This window comes from Bufo gargarizans, chromosome 2 (genome assembly GCF_014858855.1).
Source record: "Bufo gargarizans isolate SCDJY-AF-19 chromosome 2, ASM1485885v1, whole genome shotgun sequence".
Taxonomy (NCBI): Eukaryota; Metazoa; Chordata; class Amphibia; order Anura; family Bufonidae; genus Bufo; species Bufo gargarizans.
Genome location: NC_058081.1, coordinates 502,249,655 through 502,274,012, shown reverse-complemented (window position 1 = coordinate 502,274,012; position 24,358 = coordinate 502,249,655). Strand labels below are relative to the sequence as shown.

The 24,358-nt window shown below is 43.6% G+C and overlaps 1 protein-coding gene across 2 annotated transcripts in view; it reads right to left on the bottom strand.

The window, feature by feature from the left end:
• The window catches only part of CYFIP2 (cytoplasmic FMR1 interacting protein 2), a 110,728-nt gene that overhangs the window by 44,437 nt on the left and 41,933 nt on the right, over positions 1–24,358 (bottom strand). For both annotated transcript variants that reach the window (XM_044281251.1, XM_044281250.1), the window contains exons 7-13: positions 23,351–23,532; positions 22,594–22,690; positions 20,725–20,853; positions 20,148–20,252; positions 14,377–14,468; positions 9,585–9,702; positions 3,993–4,112 (exon numbers count right to left, since the gene is read on the bottom strand). In XM_044281251.1, the coding sequence (XP_044137186.1) occupies positions 3,993–4,112; positions 9,585–9,702; positions 14,377–14,468; positions 20,148–20,252; positions 20,725–20,853; positions 22,594–22,690; positions 23,351–23,532 (843 nt within the window). The remainder of the gene's footprint in view (positions 1–3,992; positions 4,113–9,584; positions 9,703–14,376; positions 14,469–20,147; positions 20,253–20,724; positions 20,854–22,593; positions 22,691–23,350; positions 23,533–24,358) is intronic.

Genomic DNA, 24,358 nt, shown 5'->3' with positions numbered 1-24,358 from the left:
TGTGACACTTTTTTGCAGCCTAGATGCGCAAAGGGTCCAAATTCCTTTTAGGAGGGCATTTTTAGACATTTGGATCCCAGACTTCTTCTCACGCTTTAGGGCCCCTAAAATGTCAGGGCAGTATAAATACCCCACATGTGACCCCATTTTGGAAAGAAGACACCCCAAGGTATTCAATGAGGGGCATGGCGAGTTCATAGAAGATTATTTTTTTTGGGCACAAGTTAGCGGAAATTGATTTATTTATTTATTTTTTCTCACAAAGTCTCCCTTTCCGCTAACTTGGGACAAAAAGTTCAATCTTTCATGGACTCAATATGCCCCTCAGCGAATACCTTGGGATGTCTTCTTTCCAAAATGGGGTGACATGTGGGGTATTTATACTGCCCTGGCATTTTAGGGGCCCTAAAGTGTGAGAAGAAGCCTGGAATATAAATGTCTAAAAAATGTTATGCATTTGGATTCCGTGAGGGGTATGGTGAGTTCATGTGAGATTTTATTTTTTGACACAAGTTAGTGGAATATGAGACTTTGTAAGAAAAAACTAAAAAAAAAAAAAAAAAAAAATCTATTTCCGCTAACTTGTGCCCAAAAAAATTCTAAATGGAGCCTTACAGGGGGGTGATCAATGACAGGGGGGTGATCACCCCACATAGACTCCCTGATCACCCTCCTGTCATTGATCACCCCCCTGTAAGGCTCCATTCAGACGTCCGTATGTGTTTTGCGGATCCGATCCATGGATCCGTAAAACACATACGGACGTCTGAATGGAGCCTTACAGGGGGGTGATCAATGACAGGGGGGTGATCAGGGAGTCTATATGGGGTGATCACCCCCCCCCCCCTGTCATTGATCACCCCTCTGTAAGGCTCCATTCAGACGTCCGTATGTGTTTTGCGGATCCGAATGGAGCCTTACAGGGGGGTGATCAATGACAGGGGGGTGATCAATGACAGGGGGTGATCAGAGAGTCTATATGGGGTGATCAGGGGTTAATAAGGGGTTAATAAGTGACAGGGGGGTGTAGTGTAGTGTGGTGATTGGTGCTACTTATTACTGAGCTGCCTGTGTCCTCTGGTGGTCGATCCAAGCAAAAGGGACCACCAGAGGACCAGGTAGCAGGTATATTAGATGCTGTTATCAAAACAGCGTCTAATATACCTGTTAGGGGTTAAAAAAATCGCATCTACAGCCTGCCAGCGAACGATCGCCGCTGGCAGGCTGTAGATCCACTCGCTCACCTTCCAATCCTGTGAGCGCACGTGCCTGTGTGCGCTCGTTCACAGGAAGTCTTGCGAGATGACACATAGATGCGTCACTCTGCCTGAGACAGCTGCCTCCGGACCGCGATCCTGTGTTAGGCGGTCCGGAGGCGGTTAAACATATGTATTTGACATGTATTGTACTGGCCTGCAGTAAAATTTATATCCAGTGACCGTCTAATATACCTCCAGCCACATAATCGCTTGATGTTTTCTGTCCGGTGAATGGCTAATGTTTGGGGCCTGTACTCCACTGGCCAACAGTAAAACTGTTATACGGTGACCGCCTAATATACCTCCAGCCACATAATCACTAGTTTTTTTATGTACGGTGAATGAATAATTTTTTGGGCCTACACGAGCTGTATATATGACGTATGTGCTGTGATGGATAGCAACTCAGAGAGGGAAGCTACCATGTCAAGGTCTTTCAAAATTAAGGTAGTCACTAGTAGCGACCAGACAACTGCTATACCTGACGTGACGAGAGTTAAGTGGGGAGACGTCAGCCTAGTGACTGAGACCTGCAATCAGGAAGATGATTTCTCTCTCTCCACACGGTCCCTAGATACGTTAGAGAAGGGAATACCTGTCTTCACAGAGACACTGAAAAAGGCTTCAAAAGGGTCAAAGAAGGAGACCCAGAAAGAGATGAGTGAGCTGAAGGATCTACTGCCTGATATCCAGGTGAAAAGTAAAGGCTCCAAAGAAGCACAGAAAACTGCTGTAGACACAGACAAAGTGCTTAACGGGACCCTGGGTGGAACCCCCACAGGGTATCCAAAAGAGAATGGTGGTACTTCTACATCTGCTGCTGCAGCAGAGCGAGGATCAGCTGGAACAGGAGGCCAAAGAGCGGGGCACTTCCATCAAGCTTGTACGCAAAACTGAGAAGAAACTGTTGAAAAACATGGAGTTGATGGTTCAGCGCCTGGAGAAAAAGGGTCTGACATAAGAAAAGTTGGAGAAAACCAAGAACAAACTTCAGCGAGAATTGGATGATCTGATGGTGGACCTGGACCACCAGAGGCAAATTATGTCTAACATAGAGAAGAAACAGAAGAAGTTGACCGGCTTTTGGCTGAAGAGAGATACGTCTCTGCCTGATATGCCGAAGAATGTGACTGGCTGGAGGCTGATGCTCGGGAGGAGACCAAGGCCCTCTCCTTGGTTAGAGCCCTTGAAGAAGCGCTTGAGGAGCGAGGTGAATGCGAGAGGCTGAAAAAGCAACTCGGAGCAGAGATGAAGAATCTCATGAGCTCAAAAGATTACGTTGGGAAGAACGTCTATGAGTTGGAGAAGACTAAGCTTGAAGAGTTAGAGGCAAGAGCTTCTCCAGATGACAGGTTGGTTCAATGAAAGGAAAATGAGAAACCTGAAAGAGAATCCTCTGAAAGATCCCAAGAGTCAGAGCCTGTTAAGAATAGGCCTGGAGATGGTGGCACTGTGCTGCCAGCCGAGGCAGAGAAGATGGAAGAAGTTTCTTCTGAAGAAGTTGATGAAGCTGATGTGGAGGCAGAAGTCAAGAGACTCATGGCAGTGAGTAGCCAGGACAGGGTCATGAAAGATGTCCCCTCTGCCGTCGATGCCTTCCAGAAAGCCAGCGGTCTGCTGGGGAAGAAATATGAGGAAACAGACGGCCAGCATGCAGATGTTGTCTACTACTGTGAGATGGCTCTCCTAGAGCCTGCCCGAAATGAGAACCATATCCTGGGTGACCCTCTGGAGGGAATTCCAGAAGATGAAGAGTCTGATGAGGACCCCTGTGTCTCCAGTACCTCCAACCTTGATGAGAAAGTGGAGGAGGGGTTAAGAATGCAAGTTTCTGATGAAAGGAGACTCAAAGGCTTAAGAAGCTAAGGCCGATGAGTTGGAGTGGGAGAAATCCTCAGATGTTCCAGAGACCAAAGATAAGGCTGAAAAAGAGTCTGCCGAAGTGGGCAGAGCTACTAAAGAAGCAGAAGACTCTGAAACTGAAGCCAAACCTGAGCTAACCCCTGTGGGGAATAAAGAAAAAAGAGAAGTGTTATCTGTTGATAGAAGAAAGAAACAAAGCGAGTGTGAACACCAGGTGACACCAGAGCAGCTGAAGGGTGGTATAAAACTGACCAGCTGGATCTCCAACAAAAGGAGGAGGCGGGAGCTCCCCATGGAAAACGCTGCTGTAAAGATTGCAGAAGTTAGAGGTTGTGGACCTAAGAAGAAAGCTTCTCTCAGTGTGTCAGTCTTAAGAGGGAGAGAGAGAGTGTTTTGTGAATCAGAGGCTTCGTGTGTGGTCTCAGTCAGGAGGACTGAGGGGCCACAAGGCTTTGATTAGCCTAGAGTTTGGGGGACCACGCGACGCCTGCAGTGAGAGGGTTGCATGGCCAGAGTCAGAAGGACTTCTGGGCCCTAGTTCCGCAGACATACTTTTTTTGCTACAGCCTGGAGGCTGCTGAGTGACTGGCTGAGAAAGCCGCATCTGATTGCAAGTTTGAACTGCGTTATGTAGGTGAGTCAGGGATATTATTCTGTTTAGGTAGAGCCCAGATAGGCGAGGTGTTTATTTTGTATAATCGTTTATGTTTACACGGATATGCCGCAATAAAGCTACAGTTTGGACCTTAAACTTGGTGTCTGGCGAAGATATCTGAGTGTGACCCCCGAAAGAGAGCTAATCTCTCACAGAGGATACATGGTGGGGTCATCAGAGACAACCACACCTCTGGGTGTAAGGACCCAACTCACCACTTCCATGACATGGGCGCTCCACTTAGATAGAAGCTGCAGACCCCTGAGTGCCAGGTCAAACAACTCTCTGTACTCTTCATCTGACTTCTGGCTGTCCAGACCCGAGCCCGTCACAACCTGCCAAGAACAGGACACAGGTATAACCTACATCAACTTTGAATCTTTGCTCTATCTATCTATCTAAAGTAGCAAAAAGGCAGCACTCCAAAATCAGTAATATAAAGAAAATACATTATTCACCCATGTGGATATGTGTATCCACAAGTGTGAATAAAGTATTTTCTTTATTTTTACTGATTTTGGAGTGCTGCCTTTTTGCTACTTTGTATACTGGGCAATAGTCTAGTCCCCTAAGGCATGAACCCCTTTTTATGTTCACATTGGATTTAGTTCTACCAGTTTTTTGCCTTATATCTATCTAGACAACAAACAAGATATTGGGCAGCACTGCAGGCAAAGTGGAGTGCCAGCGGCCACGGAAGCGATCCAGCATCCAGATTAATATAAAAATGAAAAATTCCACGGCACTTCCAAGAAACAATTGATGTGTTTATTACACCAGGTGCGACGTTTCGGTCCTCACAATGGAACCTTTTTCAAGCAATGACAATACAATGGTGCAAACATGCAGGGATAAATACTGCCAACATACATAATTGAATAAATAAGATAATTAACATTTAATGTGCAAATGTGTAAAAAATACACTATAAAAAGTCAAAACATCCACAATATACAATCGGTGATATGAAAAATCGATGCATAATCATATGTGCAATATAAATCCATAAAAAGTGCATATAATCATGAATAAAACATAGCATAAATTAATTGGTAAATAACATACATATGTGCCAAATTATCTGTGTTGATTAAAAACATTCCTGGATTGGTGGAAGGAAATCGGAACTGTACCTGCCCAGCATGGAGTTGCACATGTGGCTTGGCGTCCCGTTAAAGTGATTGTGCATGTCAGGAAACCGAGCAAGGAGAGAGCGATCATGTGATACACACCAGGTCACATGACGCTGACTCCTTAGCGATGCCACAAACAACAATGCCTGGTAAGTAAGGTGTGCGGTCATGTGATCAAAACAGACACATGATCACCATCGCCACAGAAACCATATAAACAAAAAGAGCAGCATAAAAAACTCCATGTAAAACGCCACCTGCAACGCTATGTTCACACAATTGGTAACGGACGGGACCCTGCTAAGTGCACGAGGGGCAAGGACTCACATGATTACTAGCACATGATGGGGGGTGCTCTTATTACTGGCACATGATGGGGGCTCTTGTTACTAGGACATTATTGGTGGGCACTATAGGGGCATCTACTGAGGCCACACAGAAGGGGTATGTTATATGGAGGGCTCTGTACAGTGGCATTTTATACTGGGACACATTATGGTTGGTACTATGGGGAAGGGGGGAGAGGAGTACTATAGGGTCATCTAAGAAGGGGTATTTTATACTTGCAAATTATGGGGGACACTGAGGGCATTTACTGGGGCACTATACATGGGGCATTTTATACTGGTACATTATGGGGGGCACTAGGAGGAAGGGGGGAGAGGAGCACTATGGGGGCATTTACTGGGGACACTATATAGGGGTATTTTATACTGACACATTATGGGGGCACTATTGGGACATTAGCTCAACTGGGGGCATTACAAGGGGGTATTTTTTGCACTGTCACATTATAAGGAGAATTATTACTACTGGGGGGGCATTATGGTGGGCTTTATTACTCCCCCATGGTATGAGCCCCCTAGTAGCAGCACAGCCTCTCCCTGCTCTGCTATCCCTCTGCCCCTTCTCCAAATCCTTATAATGAAATCTTTCTCATTAGGATAAAACACAACATCAGCTCCGCCGAGCCCCTGGCCAAAGTGTGGAAGTGGTGTCCGAGATCCCCAAGGGTCAAGCGAAGTAATTGTAAGTTTTCATGTGGAATATGTTTGTTATACACATATAGCATACACTGTGCCACACAATATACAGTATACCGCTACACTGTTTAGTCTGTTCTATAAGCACCATTGTTTTGTGGCGGCGGACAGAAAATGATCTGGAAGTGCCCCTCCCGAGACCAGGCTCTGGATCCACCACTGGGCTGTATATCCCTTGGTGGGGATGTTGACCTGAGGGGAGATCCCCTGCATGGTGGTTCAGTGTTGTGGGAGCTGCATTGTCAACGCCAAGTAAGCTTGATGCTTGATGGGGCCATGACAGTTTTTTATCCTGAGTTCTTTATGTGGTAGATTTACTAATACTTAACAGTAGTGGGTAGTTGTTTGTATCTAGATCAACTGTACAATTGTCGATTTGGGTTTTAACATATCGCAGCTGCGGTTTGCCTTTTTGGTTAAATGGGATCTCTCCATAATGTGCTAGGGGCCTGGCATCCATTTTATATGCCGCTCGTGCACTTAGCAGGGTCCCGTCCGTTACCAATTATGCGAACATAGTGTTGCAGGTGGTGTTTTACATAGAGTTTTTTATGCTGCTCTTTTTGTTTATATGGTTTCATGTGTCTGTTTTGATCACATGACCGCACACCTTACTTACCAGGCATTGTTGTTTGTGGCATCGCTAAGGAGTCAGCATCATGTGACCTGGTGTGTATCACATGATCGCTCTCTCCTTGCTCAGTTTCCTGACATGCACAATCACTTTAACGGGACGCCAAGCCACATGTGCAACTCCATGCTGGGCAGGTACAGTTCCGATTTCCTTCCACCAATCCAGGAATGTTTTTAATCAACACAGATAATTTGGCACATATGTATGTTATTTACCAATTAATTTATGCTATGTTTTATTCATGATTATATGCACTTTTTATGGATTTATATTGCACATATGATTATGCATCGATTTTTTTTGTCATATCACCGATTGTATTTTATTATGGATGTTTTGACTTTTTATAGTGTATTTTTTACACATTTGCACATTGAATGTTAATTATCTTATTTATTCAATTATGTATGTTGGCAGTATTTATCCCTGCATGTTTGCACCATTGTATTGTCATTGCTTGAAAAAGGTTCCATTGTGAGGACCGAAACGTTGCCCCTGGTGTAATAAACACATCAATTGTTTCTTGGAAGTGCCGTGGAATTTTTCATTTTTAAATCTATCTATCTATCTACAGTTGCAAGAAAAAGTATGTGAACCTTTTGGAATGATATGGATTTCTGCACAAATTGATCATAAAACGTGATCTGATCTTCATCTAAGTCACAACAATAGACAATCACAGTCTGCTTAAACTAATAGGACACAAAGAATTAAATGTTACCATGTTTTTACTAAACACACCATGTAAACATTCACAGTCCAGGTGGAAAAAGTATGTGAACCCTTGGATTTAAAACTTGGTTGAACCTCCTTTGGCAGCAATAACTTTAACCAAACGTTTCCTGTAGTTGCAGATCAGACATGCACAACGGTCAGGAGTAATTCTTGACCATTCCTCTTTACAGAACTCTTTCAGTTCAGCAATATTCTTCGAATGTCTGGTGTGAATCACTTTCTTGAGGTCATGCCACAGCATCTCAATCGGGTTGAGGTCAGAACTCTGACTGGACCACTCCAGAAGGCGTATTTTCTTCTGTTTAAAGGATAACTGTCATATTATATATATTTTTTTGCTAAAGTGTAGGGCAAGTGATGGGTAACAATTTTGCAATAGACTTTATTTAGCCAAAATGTTTATTTTTGGTAGAAAACTGGGGCTGAAATGGTCCTTAGCAGCACTCTTCAAAAGAGCGTTGCTAAGGGCCATCCGTCTCCAATTAGAAAATGCTTCTGCCTCCCGTGCTTTCCTGGGAGACAGAAGGCTGGGCAGTTAAAATTACTGTGCGCAGTGAGCCGGCGGCTGCTTCATTAATTATTATCACAGGGATCGCAGGTCAGTGAATGTAACGGAGCATTAGATTGCATAGAAAGGGGGAATATCAATGTAATTTTAACTTCTAAGACTCCTGTGCCCAGCCTTCTGTCTCCCAGGGAAGCACGGGAGGCAGAAGCATAGCGTCTGGCTGCACAGCCCGTCTTTTCTAATCAGAGACGGATGGCCCTTAGCAACGCTCTTTTGAAGAGTGCGGCTAAGGGCCATTTCAGCCCCAGTTTTCTACCAAAAATAAACATTTTGGCTAAATAAAGTCTATTGCAAAATTGTTACCTATCACTTGCCGTATACTTTAGCAAAAAAAATATAAAAAATTTGACAGTTATCCTTTAAGCCATTCTTTTGTTGATTTACTTATAGGCTTTGGGTTGTTGTCCTGTTTCAACACCCATCTTCTGTTGAGCTTCAGCTGGTTGACAGATGGCCTTAACTTCTCCTGCAAAATGTCTTGATAAACTTGGAAATTCATTTTTCCTTCGAGGATAGCAATCCGTCCAGGCCCTGACACAGCAAAGCAGCCCCAAACCATGATGCCCCCACCACCACACTTCACAGTTGGGATGAGGTTTTGATGTTGGTGTGCTGTGCCTCTTTTTCTCCACACATAGTGTTGTGTGTTTCTTCAAAACAACTCAACTTTGGTTTCATCTGTCCACAGAATATTTTGCCACTACTGCTGTGGAACATCCAAGTGCTCTTGTGCAAACTATAAATGTGCAGCAATGTTTTTTTTGGACAGCAGTGGCTTCCTCTGTGGTATCCTCCCATGAAATCTATTCTTGTTTAGTGTTTTACATATCGTAGATTCGCTAACAGGGATGTTGGCATATGCCAGAGACCTTTGTAAGTCTTTAGCTGACTCTCTAGGATTCTTCTTCACCTCATTGAGCAGTCTGCGCTGTGCTCTTGCAGTCATCTTTACAGGACGGCCACTCCTAGGGAGAGTAGCAGCAGTGCTGAACTTTCTCCATTTATAGACAATTTGTCTTACCGTGGACTGATGAACAGCAAGGCTTTTGGAGATACTTTTATAACCCTTTCCAGCTTTATGCAAGTCAACAATTCTTAATCATAGGTCTTCTGAGAGCTCTTTTGTGCGAGGCATCAATTCACATCAGGCAATGCTTCTTCTGAAAAGCAAACCCAGAACTGGTGTGTGTTTTTTATAGGGCAGGGCAGCTGTAACCAACACCTCCAATCTCATCTCATTGATTGGACTCCAGTTGTCTGACACCTCACTCCCACTAGCTCTTGGAGATGTCATTAGTCTAGGGGTTCACATACTTTTTCCACCTGCACTGTGAATGTTTACATGGTGTGTTCAATAAAAACATGGTAACATTTAATTCTTTGTGTGTTATTAGTTTAAGCAGACTGTGATTGTCTATTGTTGTGATTTAGATGAAGATCAGATCACATTTTCTAATTTGTGCAGAAATCCATATCATTCTAAAGGGTTCACATACTTTTTCTTGCAACTGTATCTATCTCATATCTACCTATCCCATATAAACCTATCTACCATTTCAGCACAGTCCTCTGATAAGGAAAGTTATATAATATTAAAACAGCAAAAACGAAATAGAAAGAACAAAAAATGTGATGCAGGTATGAATCATATATATCAAGGCTATAAGATGATAGAGTCCTGGGGATGCCCTTACCTCACTGTTGCTGTAGCGTGCCAGCTCGGAGATGAAGCGGATGTGGTCGTCTCGAATCTGTACCATCTGCTCACATATATTGTACTGGGGACTGATACTGCTCTGTGTGCAGGTCCACCTGGGCAGGAAACAGCTGCTTAAAGCCTTCTGATCGTCCGCAATAAGGCGTGCGGAAATAATCTAAGAGCGCTTGTTAGGTAGAGTGCTACACTTATGGAGACTGCTAACTACAATACATAGACTACACAGAAGTCCTGCAAACATACAAGCAGCGTGCCTAAGTTACACAACACTGCACTCTATAGAACAGGAATGAGCAACCTCCGGCACTCCAGCTGTTCAGAAACTACAACTCCCAGAATGCTTCATTCACTTCTGTAGGAGTTAGAAGAACAGCCAAGAACGTTTGCATGCTAGGAGTTGTAGTTTGACCGCAGCTGGAGTGCCGAAGGTTGCTGATGCTTGCTATAAAACATATAAACTGCACAATTAAGGAAGTATTACACGTAATATAGTAAGTTAAGGTTAATCTTGGTCATTATATAAAGTGACAATTTGTTTCTGTTCCTCTTCTGCGGTATGCTGCATAAAGGAAGTGACAACTACATGTGGCACCAAGTAGGCAGCGTCAGGACAACGACCCCTATCCATATACCATATTAAGGCATAGGGACGTCATAGAGGTCCCCCCTCAAATGGATGGCCAGGTCTGTGGTGATCAGCTAACTGCTGCCCTAATTAACTGCCTGAGAAGGACGCTTAAAATGATAAATGTATTATATAGATATTAAAATATAGTGGCTACCCGCCAACAGTTCAATTCAGGCTAGGTGCTATAGGGTAGTGGATTGTTAGCATAAATATCCAACCCACATTGTGACCAATGAGTAAAACAAACTGTGTGCGGTGCTGTTTCCTTCACAGATTCACCACACACATTCGGATACACTGTATTCACTTGATGTGTATCTGGTTACTCCGCAGGTCATTCAAAGCTAACGGCAATGTATTCTGACAAGAAGGGGGTTCGATTGGTCTGATATGCAATTGTAGCCACCCATCATGCCCCAATATTGTTGTCTAGCCCAATGACCTAAGTATAGTAATAGATCCCTGCCTAATGTAGCATCTACTTGATGCGTTTCTGTACTACCCTAATCGGGCAGCCTTTCATCAGGAGCAGGGTATATAATCTCCCAGCTACAGGTCGCCCATACACTTAGGCCTCTTTCACACGGGCGAGTTTTCCGTGCGGGTGCAATGCGTGAGGTGAACGCATTGCACCCGCACTGAATCCGGACCCATTCATTTCTATGGGGCTGTGCACATGAGCGGTGATTTTCACGCATCACTTGTGCATTGCGTGAAAATCGCAGCATGCTCTATATTGAAGTGAATGGGGCTGCGTGAAAATCTCAAGCATCTGCAAGCAAGTGTGGATGCGGTGCGATTTTCACACATGGTTGCTAGGAGATGATCTGGATGAGGACCCGATCATTATTATTTTCCCTTATAACATGGTTATAAGGTAAAATAATAGCATTCTTAATACAGAATGCTTAGTAAAATAGGGATGGAGGGGTTAAAAAATAATAATAAATTATTTAACTCACCTCATCCACTTGTTCACGCAACCTGGCTTCTCTTCTTTCTTCTACTATATGACCTGGGAGGAAAAGGACCTTTGGTGATGTCACTGCGCTCATCACATGGTCTATCACCATAGTGATGGATCATGTGACGGACCATGTGATGAGCACAGTGACGTCACCACAGGTCCTTTTTCTCCTGCACAGCAAAGAAGAAGACAGAAGAGAAACCAGGCTGCACAAACAAGTGAATTAAGGTGAGTTAAATAATATTATTTTTTTTTAACCCCTTCAGCCATATGCTACTAAGCATTCTGTATTAAGAATGCTATTATTTTCCCTTATAACCATGTTATAAGGGAAAATAATAAACTCTACACAACACCTAACCCAAACCCGAACTTCTGTTAAGAAGTCCGGGTTCGGGTCTGGGTACCAAACATGCAGATTTTTCTCAGGCGCGTGCAAAACGCATTAAAATGCTTTGCACTCGCGCAGAAAAATTGCGCATTTTCCTGCGGCGTACCCGCATCCTATCTGGCCCTCACACGTGATGCCAGTGTGAAAGAGACATGAGTGTTTCCTGCAGCCTGGGAGAAACAGGGAAGTCAATAGCTCTGTCAAAAAAATTTATTGCAGAGTTTTCACAGCCACCTAGCTATGCGGGGGACTGTGGCTGACCCTATTCACTTTAATGGGGCTGTTAAGGGGTGCGCGCGCCGCACTACACCAGTGCTGCAGCCCCTTAATTCTTGGGATTGCTTTGTCATGTCTGTCCTTGCCTTCACCAAATGGATATAATTATAATAATATAATTAGGTAGCGGAGGTCAGCTCTTTGGGTCTGCGCCACAGAGGTACATAAAGCACTGTCTATGTACTGAGTACATTAAAGGGACTATAACACAGTGATGGAACCCCCTGTATCACCTGAAAAAGTGGGCAGGGACAGTGTTCCCTCTCTGAATGCAGCGGTAGCACACATTTTGGTCCACCATGACATTCACTTCTACAGCATGTGATTGAAGGAGCACTGTCTACAATATAAATAAATGGAGCGGTAAACCAACATGCACAGTACTGCTCCATTTAAAGAATGGATATGGGGACTCCCCAATCTTGAGATCGCTTATTTTCAGTTGCAGAATGTTCTGCCACAAAATCTGCTGCGAGTGAAGGCACCCTTAGGCCTCATGCACATGAGCGTATGTATTTTGCAGTCTGCAAAAAAAAATCTGCAAAAAATACGGGTGATGTCCGTGTGCATTCCGTATTTTGCGGAACGGAACAGCTGGCTCCTAATAGAACAGTCCTATCCTTGTCTGTAATGCGGACAATAATAGGACATGTTCTATTCTTTTGCGGAACAGACATACGGAAACGGAATGCACACAGAGTAACTTCATTTTTTTTTTTTGCAGGCCCATTGAAATGAATTGTTCTCCATACGGTCTGCAAAAAAAAAAAAAAAAAAACGGAAAGAAAATACGTTTGTGTGCATGAGCCCTTATTTTGTGCCAGAGTCAAGCGGACAAATATTGGTGCATAATAAGCTATGCCCCCTTTCTGCGCCCTTGTGGCAGGAGGCAAAAATAATTCTGGTGAATTTCCAATAGTAAATCTACCTCAATGTATGCAGAGCACCATAAATAGGGTTGCATGGAAGTGTGAGTGCAAACAAAAACATACTTAGGCTACTTTCACACTAGCGTTCGATCGGATCCGTTCTGAACTGATCCGATCATATTAATGCAGACGGAGGCTCCGTTCAGTACGGATCCGTCTGCATTAATAACTTCGAAAAAATTCTAAGTGTGAAAGTAGCCTGAGCGGATCCGTTCAGACTTTCAATGTAAAGTCAATGGGGGACGGATCCGCTTGAAGATTGAGCCACAGGGTGACATCTTCAAGCGGATCCGTTCCCATTGACTTACATTGTAAGTCTGAACGGATCCGCTCGCCTCCGCACGGCCAGGCGGACAGCTGAACGCTGCAAGCAGCGTTCAGCTGTCCACCTGTCCGTGCGGAGGCGAGCGGAGCGGAGTCTGAACGCCGCCAGACTGATGCAGTCTGAGCGGATCCGCTCCATTCAGACTGCATCAGGGCTGGACGGAGGCGTTCGGGTCCGCTCGTGAGCTCCTTCAAACGGAGCTCACGAGCGGACCGACGAACGCTAGTGTGAAAGGAGCCTAATCCATACATATTAGCTTCCATGTCTCCAAAATATCAAACAATTTCAGATACCCTTGGGGTATACTCACACATGGCGGTTAAGCCACAGATCTGCCATTGCAGAGTTTTGTGCAGCAAATCTGCAGCATTGTATAGTACCAGCAAAGCGGATGAATTTTTTTTTTAAAGTGGATGAGATTTGTAAAGAAAATCTGCCGTGTAAATTGACCTGTGGTGTTGATGTGAAATCTGCAGCATGTACATTCACTACCAATTTCACATGTTGAAATGGAGAAGGTAAAATCCAAAGCCATTCCCACAGTAAAAACCGCACGCTATACATGTGATTTTTGTTGAAGTCTTTGCGTCTGATCTGCGGTAAAATCTGCAGTGGACTTCTGCGCTGTGAGGGTACGGCCACATGGAAGCCAAAATCAGGAGCGGATCGTAAAAGGAGAGAAAACATACAGGATAGATATGGCTTCTCCTTTTTTGAATGCACTCCTGGTTTTGGCTTCCAAAACTGCACCGTGTGGCCGAACCCTAATGTCTGTCATGTGTGGATGTCCCTTAAGAGACTGTCTGAAAGATACTGTAATGCGCAAAATATGATGTACGACACTGAAGGGATAAATTGTATATATGCCATACACTGCTCATAGGTATTTTAGCACGGAAATGCTGCCGCACCCGGCTTTTACTGAGCATATCCAGGAAACATTTGGAAGCGGTTCTTCCATGTCTGCCAAATATGCTCAGATAAATACCAGGACCTGGGTAACTGATACTAAAATGCCCAGGAGCAGTATATTAATTGCCCAGCATCTTACTTCTGATGCCCGGGCGGATACGACTGCATCACTAAGCAGCTTCTGGCACTAAAGCCGACAATGAATGCACTTTACAACCACAAGCTGCTTAGTTCTGCCGTGAAGGATTTCCTCCACAAACACCAGAATCTATGATTCAGCAGGTACAACCACTCTCATCCTGTCGCTCTCCGAGCCGAGAGACATTACGGCACGCACTCACTTTGACTTGTTCTCCTCATAGTGAGCACTGGTCTTAATGTATCTGGCCAGCTCTATCTGCATGTCTCCAAAGAGCGGGACCACCTGCAGCTGCTGCAAGAGAAAACAAAGACGGACTGAATAGACAGACACGCACAGGAGGCGCTCTATGAGACCCTCAAACATAGTCACAACAGGATGGGGGAACAGATCCGTTTTGAACCTTTCATCACAGCTCAAATGAGCTTTTGTCACCATTTTTATGTCCACTGCCTACTGTCACTGAATTGGAATTCATGTTTACAAAGGTCCACAGCACATTGTAAGAGAAATAATTTATACACTTAAAGGGGTTTTGCGGTCCCTTAAAATTCAGATCAGTGGGGGACTGAATCTTCGCACCCTTCCGCGTCAGACCTTTGAAAAGGCTGGGGTCCTCAAGCGCCGCATTCCCTCCATTATTTTATTAGTGCCAGTGCCTGATACTACAGCTTCATTCAATTCAAGTACGGACATGTGCAGTGTAAACAGTGAAGGGGATGAGGTGGTGAGTGACCCAGGAGTCAGACCCACACCAATCTAAATTGAATCTAAGGATAGGCCATCAGTTTCAAAAGAACTGGAAAACCCCTTTAATAAGCTAAACATCTTTGGCTATAGGACATGATCTGAATGTAAACAATAAATGTGCTTTTCACTTTTCGCAAGCAGAGATTGTAAGTAAGTAAGTAATGAATTGAAATACAAAGTTAATTAGAAAATTGCAGTATTTTTTCATTCACAATGCGTCTAATGGAGAATTTCACCATAATACGGTATCCAATGGGAGGGTACAATGTTTAATAATAATAAAAAAACCTCTGTGTATCTAGGCCCCTTGCAGAGTATTCCGCATGGGTGCGATGCGAACGCATTGTGCCCGCACTGAATCCAGACCCATTCATTTCAATTGGTCTGTGTACATGAGCGCATCCGCAACGCATCCGGACCTGATCCCCTCACACTTGTCTGCAAGGGGCCTTAGGGATAGAGAACCTGCAGATAAATGCTGATTACAAGTCATATAATGGCCAGAAATAGTGCTGCATCCCATGTACACACATAGCAGTTTATTCTGAAATATCAGCAGGCCATATACCCTACAAAGAAATTTCCCGGTGGGCCGATGCCCAGAGTGCCACCTGAGCCGTCCTCACAGCTGCTCTCCAGGTAGATAACAATCTGACACTCACAGCATTAATTAATGCTAGGAGCATGAGAGAACTTAATTCAACCGTATCACTATCCTCAGTATGTTGATAGGGCAGTATTTTATGTTGCACTGTGGTATTTTGTTCCGCTGGGGCGGTATATTGTCCTACACTACGTTATTGGCAGCCCCGCCTACTTCTGTTGTCCCTGCCTTCTGTCAATTTGCATCCGCCTACAACTTAGGGCCACTTTTAGTTTTTATTTCCAGGGCCAATTTAAGTTTCCAGTCTGCCCCTGAATATCAGGTACGCTTTACGCATGAAGGGGTCACACTGTATCACTGAATGGACACATAAAGTACAGTGTTAAAAAAGTACAAACACAGCCTAGCCTGAAAAAAATATAGCCACATATTTCTTAATATGATATATGATATATGGATTTTTTGCCTTAGGTCTCATCCACATGACCATATTACAGCTCCAAAGAAGTTCTGAGTTGTAATATGACACTCATAGAAGTCTTGTGGCCTGTACTACACTTCTGTATGCCTTTATTTTACATACTGTGGCATACATGTGTTTCAAAAACCCTGTGCAGCGGCCAAAAGCTGCATGCTTGTGAGAGTAATTTGCCATCAGTACCCACACAATTATGAGGCCTTTGGCCACCACACATGGGTGGGGTTTGGGTTATAGGCAGATGCTGCAATATATACCCTAATTGTCAGTTTTCCCTGAGCTAGTTGGTGGAGACCAAGTAGTATAATGTCTCTCATATACTGCACACATAGAGAAGAGGAGCTCTTGCTCCCTATCTCTGTGTAACATATCCTTAGAAGCAGCAGATGTAATGGGGGACATCAGTGTAGCGAGCGGTGAATACAGCACCCAAGATAAGACTGGAAATATACTAGAGCTTTCAGTAACATCTACAGTTAGGTCCATATATTTTTTTTTTACCTGTTTACTAAAACATATTCAAGTTATAGTTATATAATGGACATAAAGTCCAGACTTTTAACTTTCATTTGAGGGTATCCACATTAAAATTGGATGAAGGGTTTAGCAGTTTCAGCTCCTTTACATGTGGAGCCCCTTCGTTTAAACAGACCAAAAGTAATTGGACAAATGACTCAAAGGGCAGGTGTGGGCAATTCCTTAAATATTTCATTCTCAATTAAGCACATAAAAGGCCTGGAGTTGATCTGAGGTGTGATGCTTGCATTTTGAAGATTTTGCTGAGAAATAATGCGGTCAAAGGAGCTTTTCGTGAAGGTGAAACAAGCCATCCCTTATCTGCGAAAACAGAAAAAAACCATCCAAGAAATTGCTACACTATTAGGAGTGGAAAAATCTACAGTTTGGTACATTCTAAGAAAGCACTGGTGACCTCAACAATGCAAAAAGACCTGGGCGCCCACCGTAGACAACAGTGGTGGATGATCACAGAATAAATACCATGGTGAAGAGAAACCTCTTCATAACAGCCAACCAAGTGAACAACACACTCCAGGATATAGGTGTATCAGTATCCAAATCTACCATAAAGAGAAGACTGCATAAAAGTAAATACAGAGGGCACTGCACGGTGCAAGCCACTCATAAGCCTCAAGAATAAGAAGGCTGGATTGGACTAGATTGGACATCTTAAAAAAAACAGCACACTTCTGAAAGAACATTCTTTGGACAGATGAAACCAAGATCAATCTCTTCCAGAATGATGGAAAGAAAAAAGTATGGTGAAGGCATAGTCCAGCTCATGATCCAAAGCATACCACATCATCTGTAAAACATGGCAGAGGCAATGTGATGGCTTGGGCATGCATGGCTGCCAGTGGCACTGGGTCCCTAGTGTTTATTGATGATGGGACACAGGACAGAAGCAGCCGGATGAATTCTGGGGTTTTCAGAGACAAACTGTGTGCTTAGATCCAGCCAAATGCAGACAAACTAATTGGTCGGCGTTTCATAATACAGATGGACAATGACCCAAAACATAAAGCCAAAGCAACCCAGGAGTTTATTAAAGCAAAGAAGTGGAATATTCTTGAATGGCCAAGTCAGTCACCTGATCTGAACCCAATAGAGCTTTTCCCTTGTTAAAGACTAAACTTCAGACAGAAAGGCCCACTAACAACCAGCACCTGAAAACCGCTGCAGTAAAGGCCTGGCCGAGCATTAAAAAGGAGCAAACACAGCGTCTGGTGATGTCCATGAGTCCAAGACTTTAGTTAGTCATTGCCAACAAAAGGGTTTTCAACCAAGTATTAGAAATTAACATTTTATTTACAATTATTTAATTTGTCCAATTACTTTTGAGCCCCTGAAATGAAGGGATTGCGTTTAAAAAATGCTTTAGTTCCTCATATTTTTATGCAATCATTTTGTTGAACCCACTGAATTAAAGCTGAAAGCCTGAACTTCAACTGCATCTGAATTGTTATGTTCAAGATCCATTGTGGTAATGTACAGAACAGAAATTAGACAAATGTTGTCTCTGTCCAAATATATATGGACCTAACTGTATGTGTGTGTGTGTGTGTGCCTCTGTCTATCTCCAGCAGCTCACTCCTCCTCCTTTCCCCACCTTCATAGACTTCTATAGGCAGCATGTAACCTGATCCCTCAATGAGCTGACAATGTGTATTGTCCATCAAGACTGATTTAAGCATAAATTGAGTCAGGGGAGGGAAAAAAAAAGCTTATACTGTAGATGGAGAAAGAAGCATTTTTCACTGATAAGATATATTACAACGTTTCTTATACTCGCTTGTACTACTGATTTGTAACAAGTTTGTTGAATGTATAGTGACCATTTAAGATCATGGTTACACAGCAGCAAAACTCATCCATCTGGATACAACACTGGAAGACAGTAACATTGCATCCCCAGTCTGTCCCAGTTTACCAGTGTGTAAATGGATCTGTAAGCTATACTGTGAAGGTGGTTAACTGCTGTTACTAGGTAGTAGTGAGGCTATTGTCAGAGCTATAGTTGGTTCATATGGCCTGGGTCTAAGGCCCTGTTCATATCAAATTTACAGCCAATGTTTAATATATATACTGAGAAACACTGCCAGCAAATGTATCCACAGGGTCCTATTAACCTGACATGAAAGGAGTTTCTGTTTGGCCTCTGTTGGACTGGTAGATATCTTTAGACCTTTGTTTTACGACATGGAGCTGTGTAGTAGACCAATGTTTCCCAACCAGTGTGCCTCCAGCTGTTGCAAAACTACAACTCCCAGCATGCCCGGACAGCCTTTGGTTGTGTGGGCATGCTGGGAGTTGTAGTTTTGCAACAGCTGGACGCACACTGGTTGGGAAACACTGGACTACACTATCCCATACAAAGGTACACCTTCTGTCAAGAGGTATAGGTCCTAACATATATCTCCAATGTAGGTTCTGAAGATAATGTAAAAAGGTAATATTCAAAAAGCCAAATAAGTTACTAGTGAAGAGCTTTACGAATCTGTCAGGCTACTTTCACACTAGCGTTCGGGTGTCCGCTTGTTGAGCTCCGTTTGAAGGGGCTCACAAGCGGCCCCGAACGCCTCCGTCCAGCCCTAATGCATTCTGAGTGGATGCGGATCCGCTCAGAATGCATCAGTCTGGCAGCGTTCATCCTCCGCTCCGCTCAGCAAGCGGACACCTGAACGCTGCTGAACGCCTGGCCGTGCGGAGGCAAGCGGATCCGTCCAGACTTACAATGTAAGTCAATGGGGACGGATCCGTTTGAAGATGACACACTATGGCTCAATCTTCAAGCGGATCCGTCCCCCATTGACTTTCAATGTAAAGTCTGGACGGATCCGTTCAGGCTACTTTCACACTTAGAATTTTTTTTTACAATATAATGCAGATGGATCCGTTCTGAACCGTCTGCATTATATGAGCGGATCCGTCTCAGACGGATCCGCTCTGAACGCAAGTGTGAAAGTAGCCTGAGCTGGTTGAAGCCTAAGGCCTCTTTCACACTTCAGTGTTTGGTCAGTGATTTCCATCAGTGATTTGTGAGCCAAAACCAGGTGCAACTCTAAACACAGAACAGGAGCAGATCTTTCCCTTCTACCTCATGTCTGTGGAGGCTCCACTTCTGGTTTTGGCTCACAAATCACTGATGGAAATCACTGACCAAACACTGAAGTGTGAAAGAGGCCTAAGAGGTAACAGGGGCCATGGTCATGCTCTTATAAGAGAAGAAAGAAGGACAGGAGGTGCCTGTGCAGTCGGCCACTATACATTTTACAGAGAAGATCCAGCACCAAGACATCCTGAAGTTGCCTTTAGTGCTGGAAATTATGAACTGTGCTCCACACCAAGGAAATCTCATATTCATGAGTATGGATGTAAAAGAGCACACTGGGCAAGCGCAATACACTGTCTTATGTCTTGTGCAGGACCTGAGGAGATGGAGCATGACAAAAGGGTTTTTAAATCCCTGGGTCATGCTCAGCCCCTCATGCCCTGCACTTAGCATAATAGTGTACCATCAGTTTGTTAAAAACATAATAAAAGAACTGTAAAATTTCAACAGTCAGCATAAACTAGATATCTTTGGATACATATGGACTCTCTAATGAACTTCACTCATCACCTTAAAGAATTTGTCAATTTTACTCAGGTTAATCCTCTTCTTAGCATCCAGCTTGTAGATGTTACTGACGTTTCCATCCATCAGGTACAGTCCAAAACCCATCACCTGTAAGAAACAGTGGAGAAAGTTGTCAGGTCCTCTGAAGGCCTCCGGAGTCATGAAGCCTTACTGAGATGTGATGGATTTGTAGCAGATTTTCACTGCAGATTTGGCATCGCAAATCTGCAACACTTCACAATACTATATATGTGAATGGGGTTTTGAAAACCCTATTCACATGCAGCAGTTGCTCTGTTTGAAGGGAATGCTGCATATTTTGACATGTGTATTACCTGGAGGAATAGAGTTTAGCTACAGATTAGAGTTTAGCTCCAACCTGTGGACCTTATATTAAAGGCGCAATGACGAATTATGTTTAGGTAGGAGATTTTAAGTGCAGCCTTGTCTTCTGTTGGACGGCCATATTTTGTGGCTTGTTGGGTCCCATAAATCATAAGCCTTTTCCATCCACAATCAAAATATCAACATCGCAAATTCAAATTTTTGTACAAGAAAGCATCGACTGTGAGAACATCACCTTTAGCAGCATGTGCTTCTCACTTGGGGTCAGGTACATTTTGTTCTCATAGTAGTCCACACAGATGTTGACGATATCGGCCAGGAGCTCTTCATAACCAGGAATCACCTCAAGCTGCTGGTGCAGGCACTGTACAGACAGGAACCCATCATATGTCTCAAAACTTCTAAGTCCTAATTAACGTTATTATATAAATTTCCTAGTGACATGTCTTTAGAGGACAGTTTTACAGGTAAGAACCTGACGATTAGACAGAGATGAGCAGCGCTACAAAGGCACTGCTCATCTATTATTCTACAAGTGATGTATCACAGGTCACTTCAGTAGGAAGTTAATTCTTCTGTGCCATCCACTGACTGACTCAAATGTGTGTGCAATGTGTATTATACAGTGTGTCCCAGCTGCTGCAGAACATCATAATACACACACCAGATGCTGCAGTCTTTCTTTTTAAAAAGGATGGTGGCTTTTCAAATGAATCTACCAATGGTACATCCTTGTTCTTCAAAGCGAGGTTCTTCAACAGCTGTACTTCTATTAGCAGTCACCTCCATGTTCCATGGCCTGTGACCTTGTGCTTTTGCATGCTCATGGTACACCTTGATGGGTGATATTTTTATCATTTAAAGTAGATGGTACACTATTCCAAATATGAACAATTATTTTTAACAGGAAGTTAATTTCAGATATCTGGAATGAATCACACAAGTTGGATTTTTGGATGACCTAATTCAAGTTGGTTTCATACCAAGCCTGCTGTGTTCCTGATTAGCCTGTTCCAAACATTTAGGCTGAGGATGAGATTACTTCATCAAGAAAACAGAAATCTTCAACACTCGAAGCAATAAAGTGACTATGCACATGTTCAGGTTTCTTGATACAGTTCTCAAAGCCAAATTTAGGAGTGAATCATAAAAGGAAAGAAGGTATTAATGACAGATATGACTTTGCATTTTTACATTCACTCCTGGTGTTGGCTTTCAAAACTGCTCCAAGAAACCTGAACGTGTGATCGTACCCTATGAGCCTATTAACATGGGCAGATTATTGGGACAATTATTAGGTTCGAATGCTTGCTTGCATGTGCAAATGGCAAGTGCAAGTACCCTATAAGACGCACGTTTCAAAGTGGGAGGAAAATGTCAGTGCGTCTTGGGGAAAATACTAATGAGCGCTTCCGTTATGGAAGCGTTCATTAGTACAGGAGGACTGGGAAGCAGTGAATGCAGCGCTCCCTGGGCTCTGTACTCACCGCTTCCTGGTCCTCACCCGCTCGCTGTGCCGTGACTGCGCACAGCATGAGGATGTCAGCGCAGCACCCGGCAGGAAGACGAAGAGAGCTGGATGCCAGGAGTGGAGGCGCCGTTCGGAGCAGGAGAAGTAAGTTGATTTTTTTTAATAATCTGATCTGAGCATGGGGGTCATTCGTATGGAGGTCTGATTTGAGGTCTGATTGGGGGACTTATAGAGGTCTGACTGGGGCTCAAGCATTCACATTCAGGTCTGATCTGAGGTCTGACTGGGGGACTTATTGAGGTCTAATCTGAGGTCTGATTGAGTGTTATTCACATGGAGGTCTGATTTCAGGTTTGATTGGGGGACTTATGGAGGTCTGATAGGGGGTAATTCACATAGAGGTCTGATCTGAGGTCTGACTGGGGGACTTATTGAGGTTTAATATGTGGTCTGATTGAGGGACATTCACAAGGAGGACTTATTGGGGGGACTTATTATAATTGGGGGTCTGTTCTGAGGTCTAATTAACATTGGGGGTCTGAACAAAGGTCTTATGAAAATATTTTTTCCCCTTATTTTCCTCCTCTGAAACCTACTCAAACTACTCTGAAACACATAATTAAACAAAGCTACCTGAGTGATCCTGTTATGATTGGCCAAGAACATAGAGAGGTTCTGTGACTCTTGGATAGACTGTGGGTCAGCCATCTTTCTTAGGAACTGGGCAGCACTGCAAAAAAAAAAATGATGCAAAGTCAAACATAAGAATAGTACCAAGAAATGTGTATTATAAGTGTATAAAATTAAGTGCCTAACATGACATTAGTTCACAGATGAACTTGAAGGGTGTACACAGAGCAAAGCTGACGCCATAGCAAAATTCTAAATTAAGGCCATTTTCTTGTAGAGTATGTGGTAAATGCCAGTACCTTGTACCCCCACAGGATAAGAAGCTATGGAGCTTTTGCCCCTTTTCTCTTTACAGGCCTTGTAGCAAAGAAGGACAACATGGCCCTTGTGTCAGTTTGTCTTCACATTTGCCTGTTACAAATGCTAGATGGAGAGCTGTGCAGCATTACAAAACTCAAGGGCATTATTTTCTTCTCAGTATCAAATCTGTAGATTAAACTTTCCTCCAGGTCAACAGAAGCCGCTCATCTTCATGGGCACATACCAGACAAAGAGGGCCACTATGATACTACATATAGTAATACTGATAACCTATGGTGAGGATGACTGAGCTGGGGTAGACTATTCTGCCATATAGGTCCATGGCTGGAAGGGGCCTGAAGCTCTGAGTTTTCCTAAGCCCACCTTCAGTTAAAACAAAATGTCTTCAACATTCACAGCAGCAGACCAAACTATAATAGCAGCTCTCATGTTTCCTTACCGTTTATATGCAGAATGATCATTCTTCACACTGCACTTCATGTTTTTAAGCTCATCCAGCACAGCAAACATATTGATGAACTTTCCTAATGTGAGTAGATAGGCCTCCGACACAAAGTCCTTTCTGCGCTCAGCATGACATAGACGCTTCACCTCATTGCAGAATCTCTCAATTGCCTTACGCTATAAGGAAGGACAAGACAGAAATACTTGAATAAAGCATTCTAACAGCATAGACTCGGGATCAGCAAAATTATCACAATATTAAGGGCAAATAGTGCTGCAGTGTTAGTGCTCATACTCACGGCAGAACTCTGTACATGGAACAGAGCAGGGCAGCAAATCCAAACCATCCCTGGTGGACAAATGACAGCAGCTCACACATGTAGTAAATAAATACGTACACTTGAGCTCATGTTACTTGTTTATTGTCCAGGATTGATCTTCTACTTGGTTCACACACATTATCATCTCTGTGGAGAGTGGAATACCTACGGAGAAGTATCTCAGACCACTCTCCAAGTATGTCCAGATGCAGCTTGGAATGGGAGGTATTAGGGGAGATAAAATATGGCAGCTGAACCCCTTCTGGCTACAGTTGGTGGATGTTGGGAATAGTGTGTTTGTAGAGTTCCGATACTTGGGGTCTGCTTCTGCCTTAACTGTCTGGCATACATAAGGGGATGATATATTAAGAAAATTAGTGTTCACAAAACTAAAAGTATGGAGATAGTTGTTGCTTTGAATACTCGCGTTTCAGCTACTGAAAAAGATCATGTAACATCAGTAGAGGCAGAGTCCTCACGCTGTGCGCAGCCCTGCACGGCCGATAGCCGAGCCGTGGACCAGGAAGAGTACAGATCCTTCACCGCTTCCTGGTCCTTCTGTACTAATGAAGCGCTTCCATAATGGAAGTGCTTCATTAGTACAGTGTTAAAGACTGCCCTGATCGCCGCGGCCCGGCAAACCATCCTCCAGGGCTCGGTCCTGGGCCGCGGTCCGGCGGTTG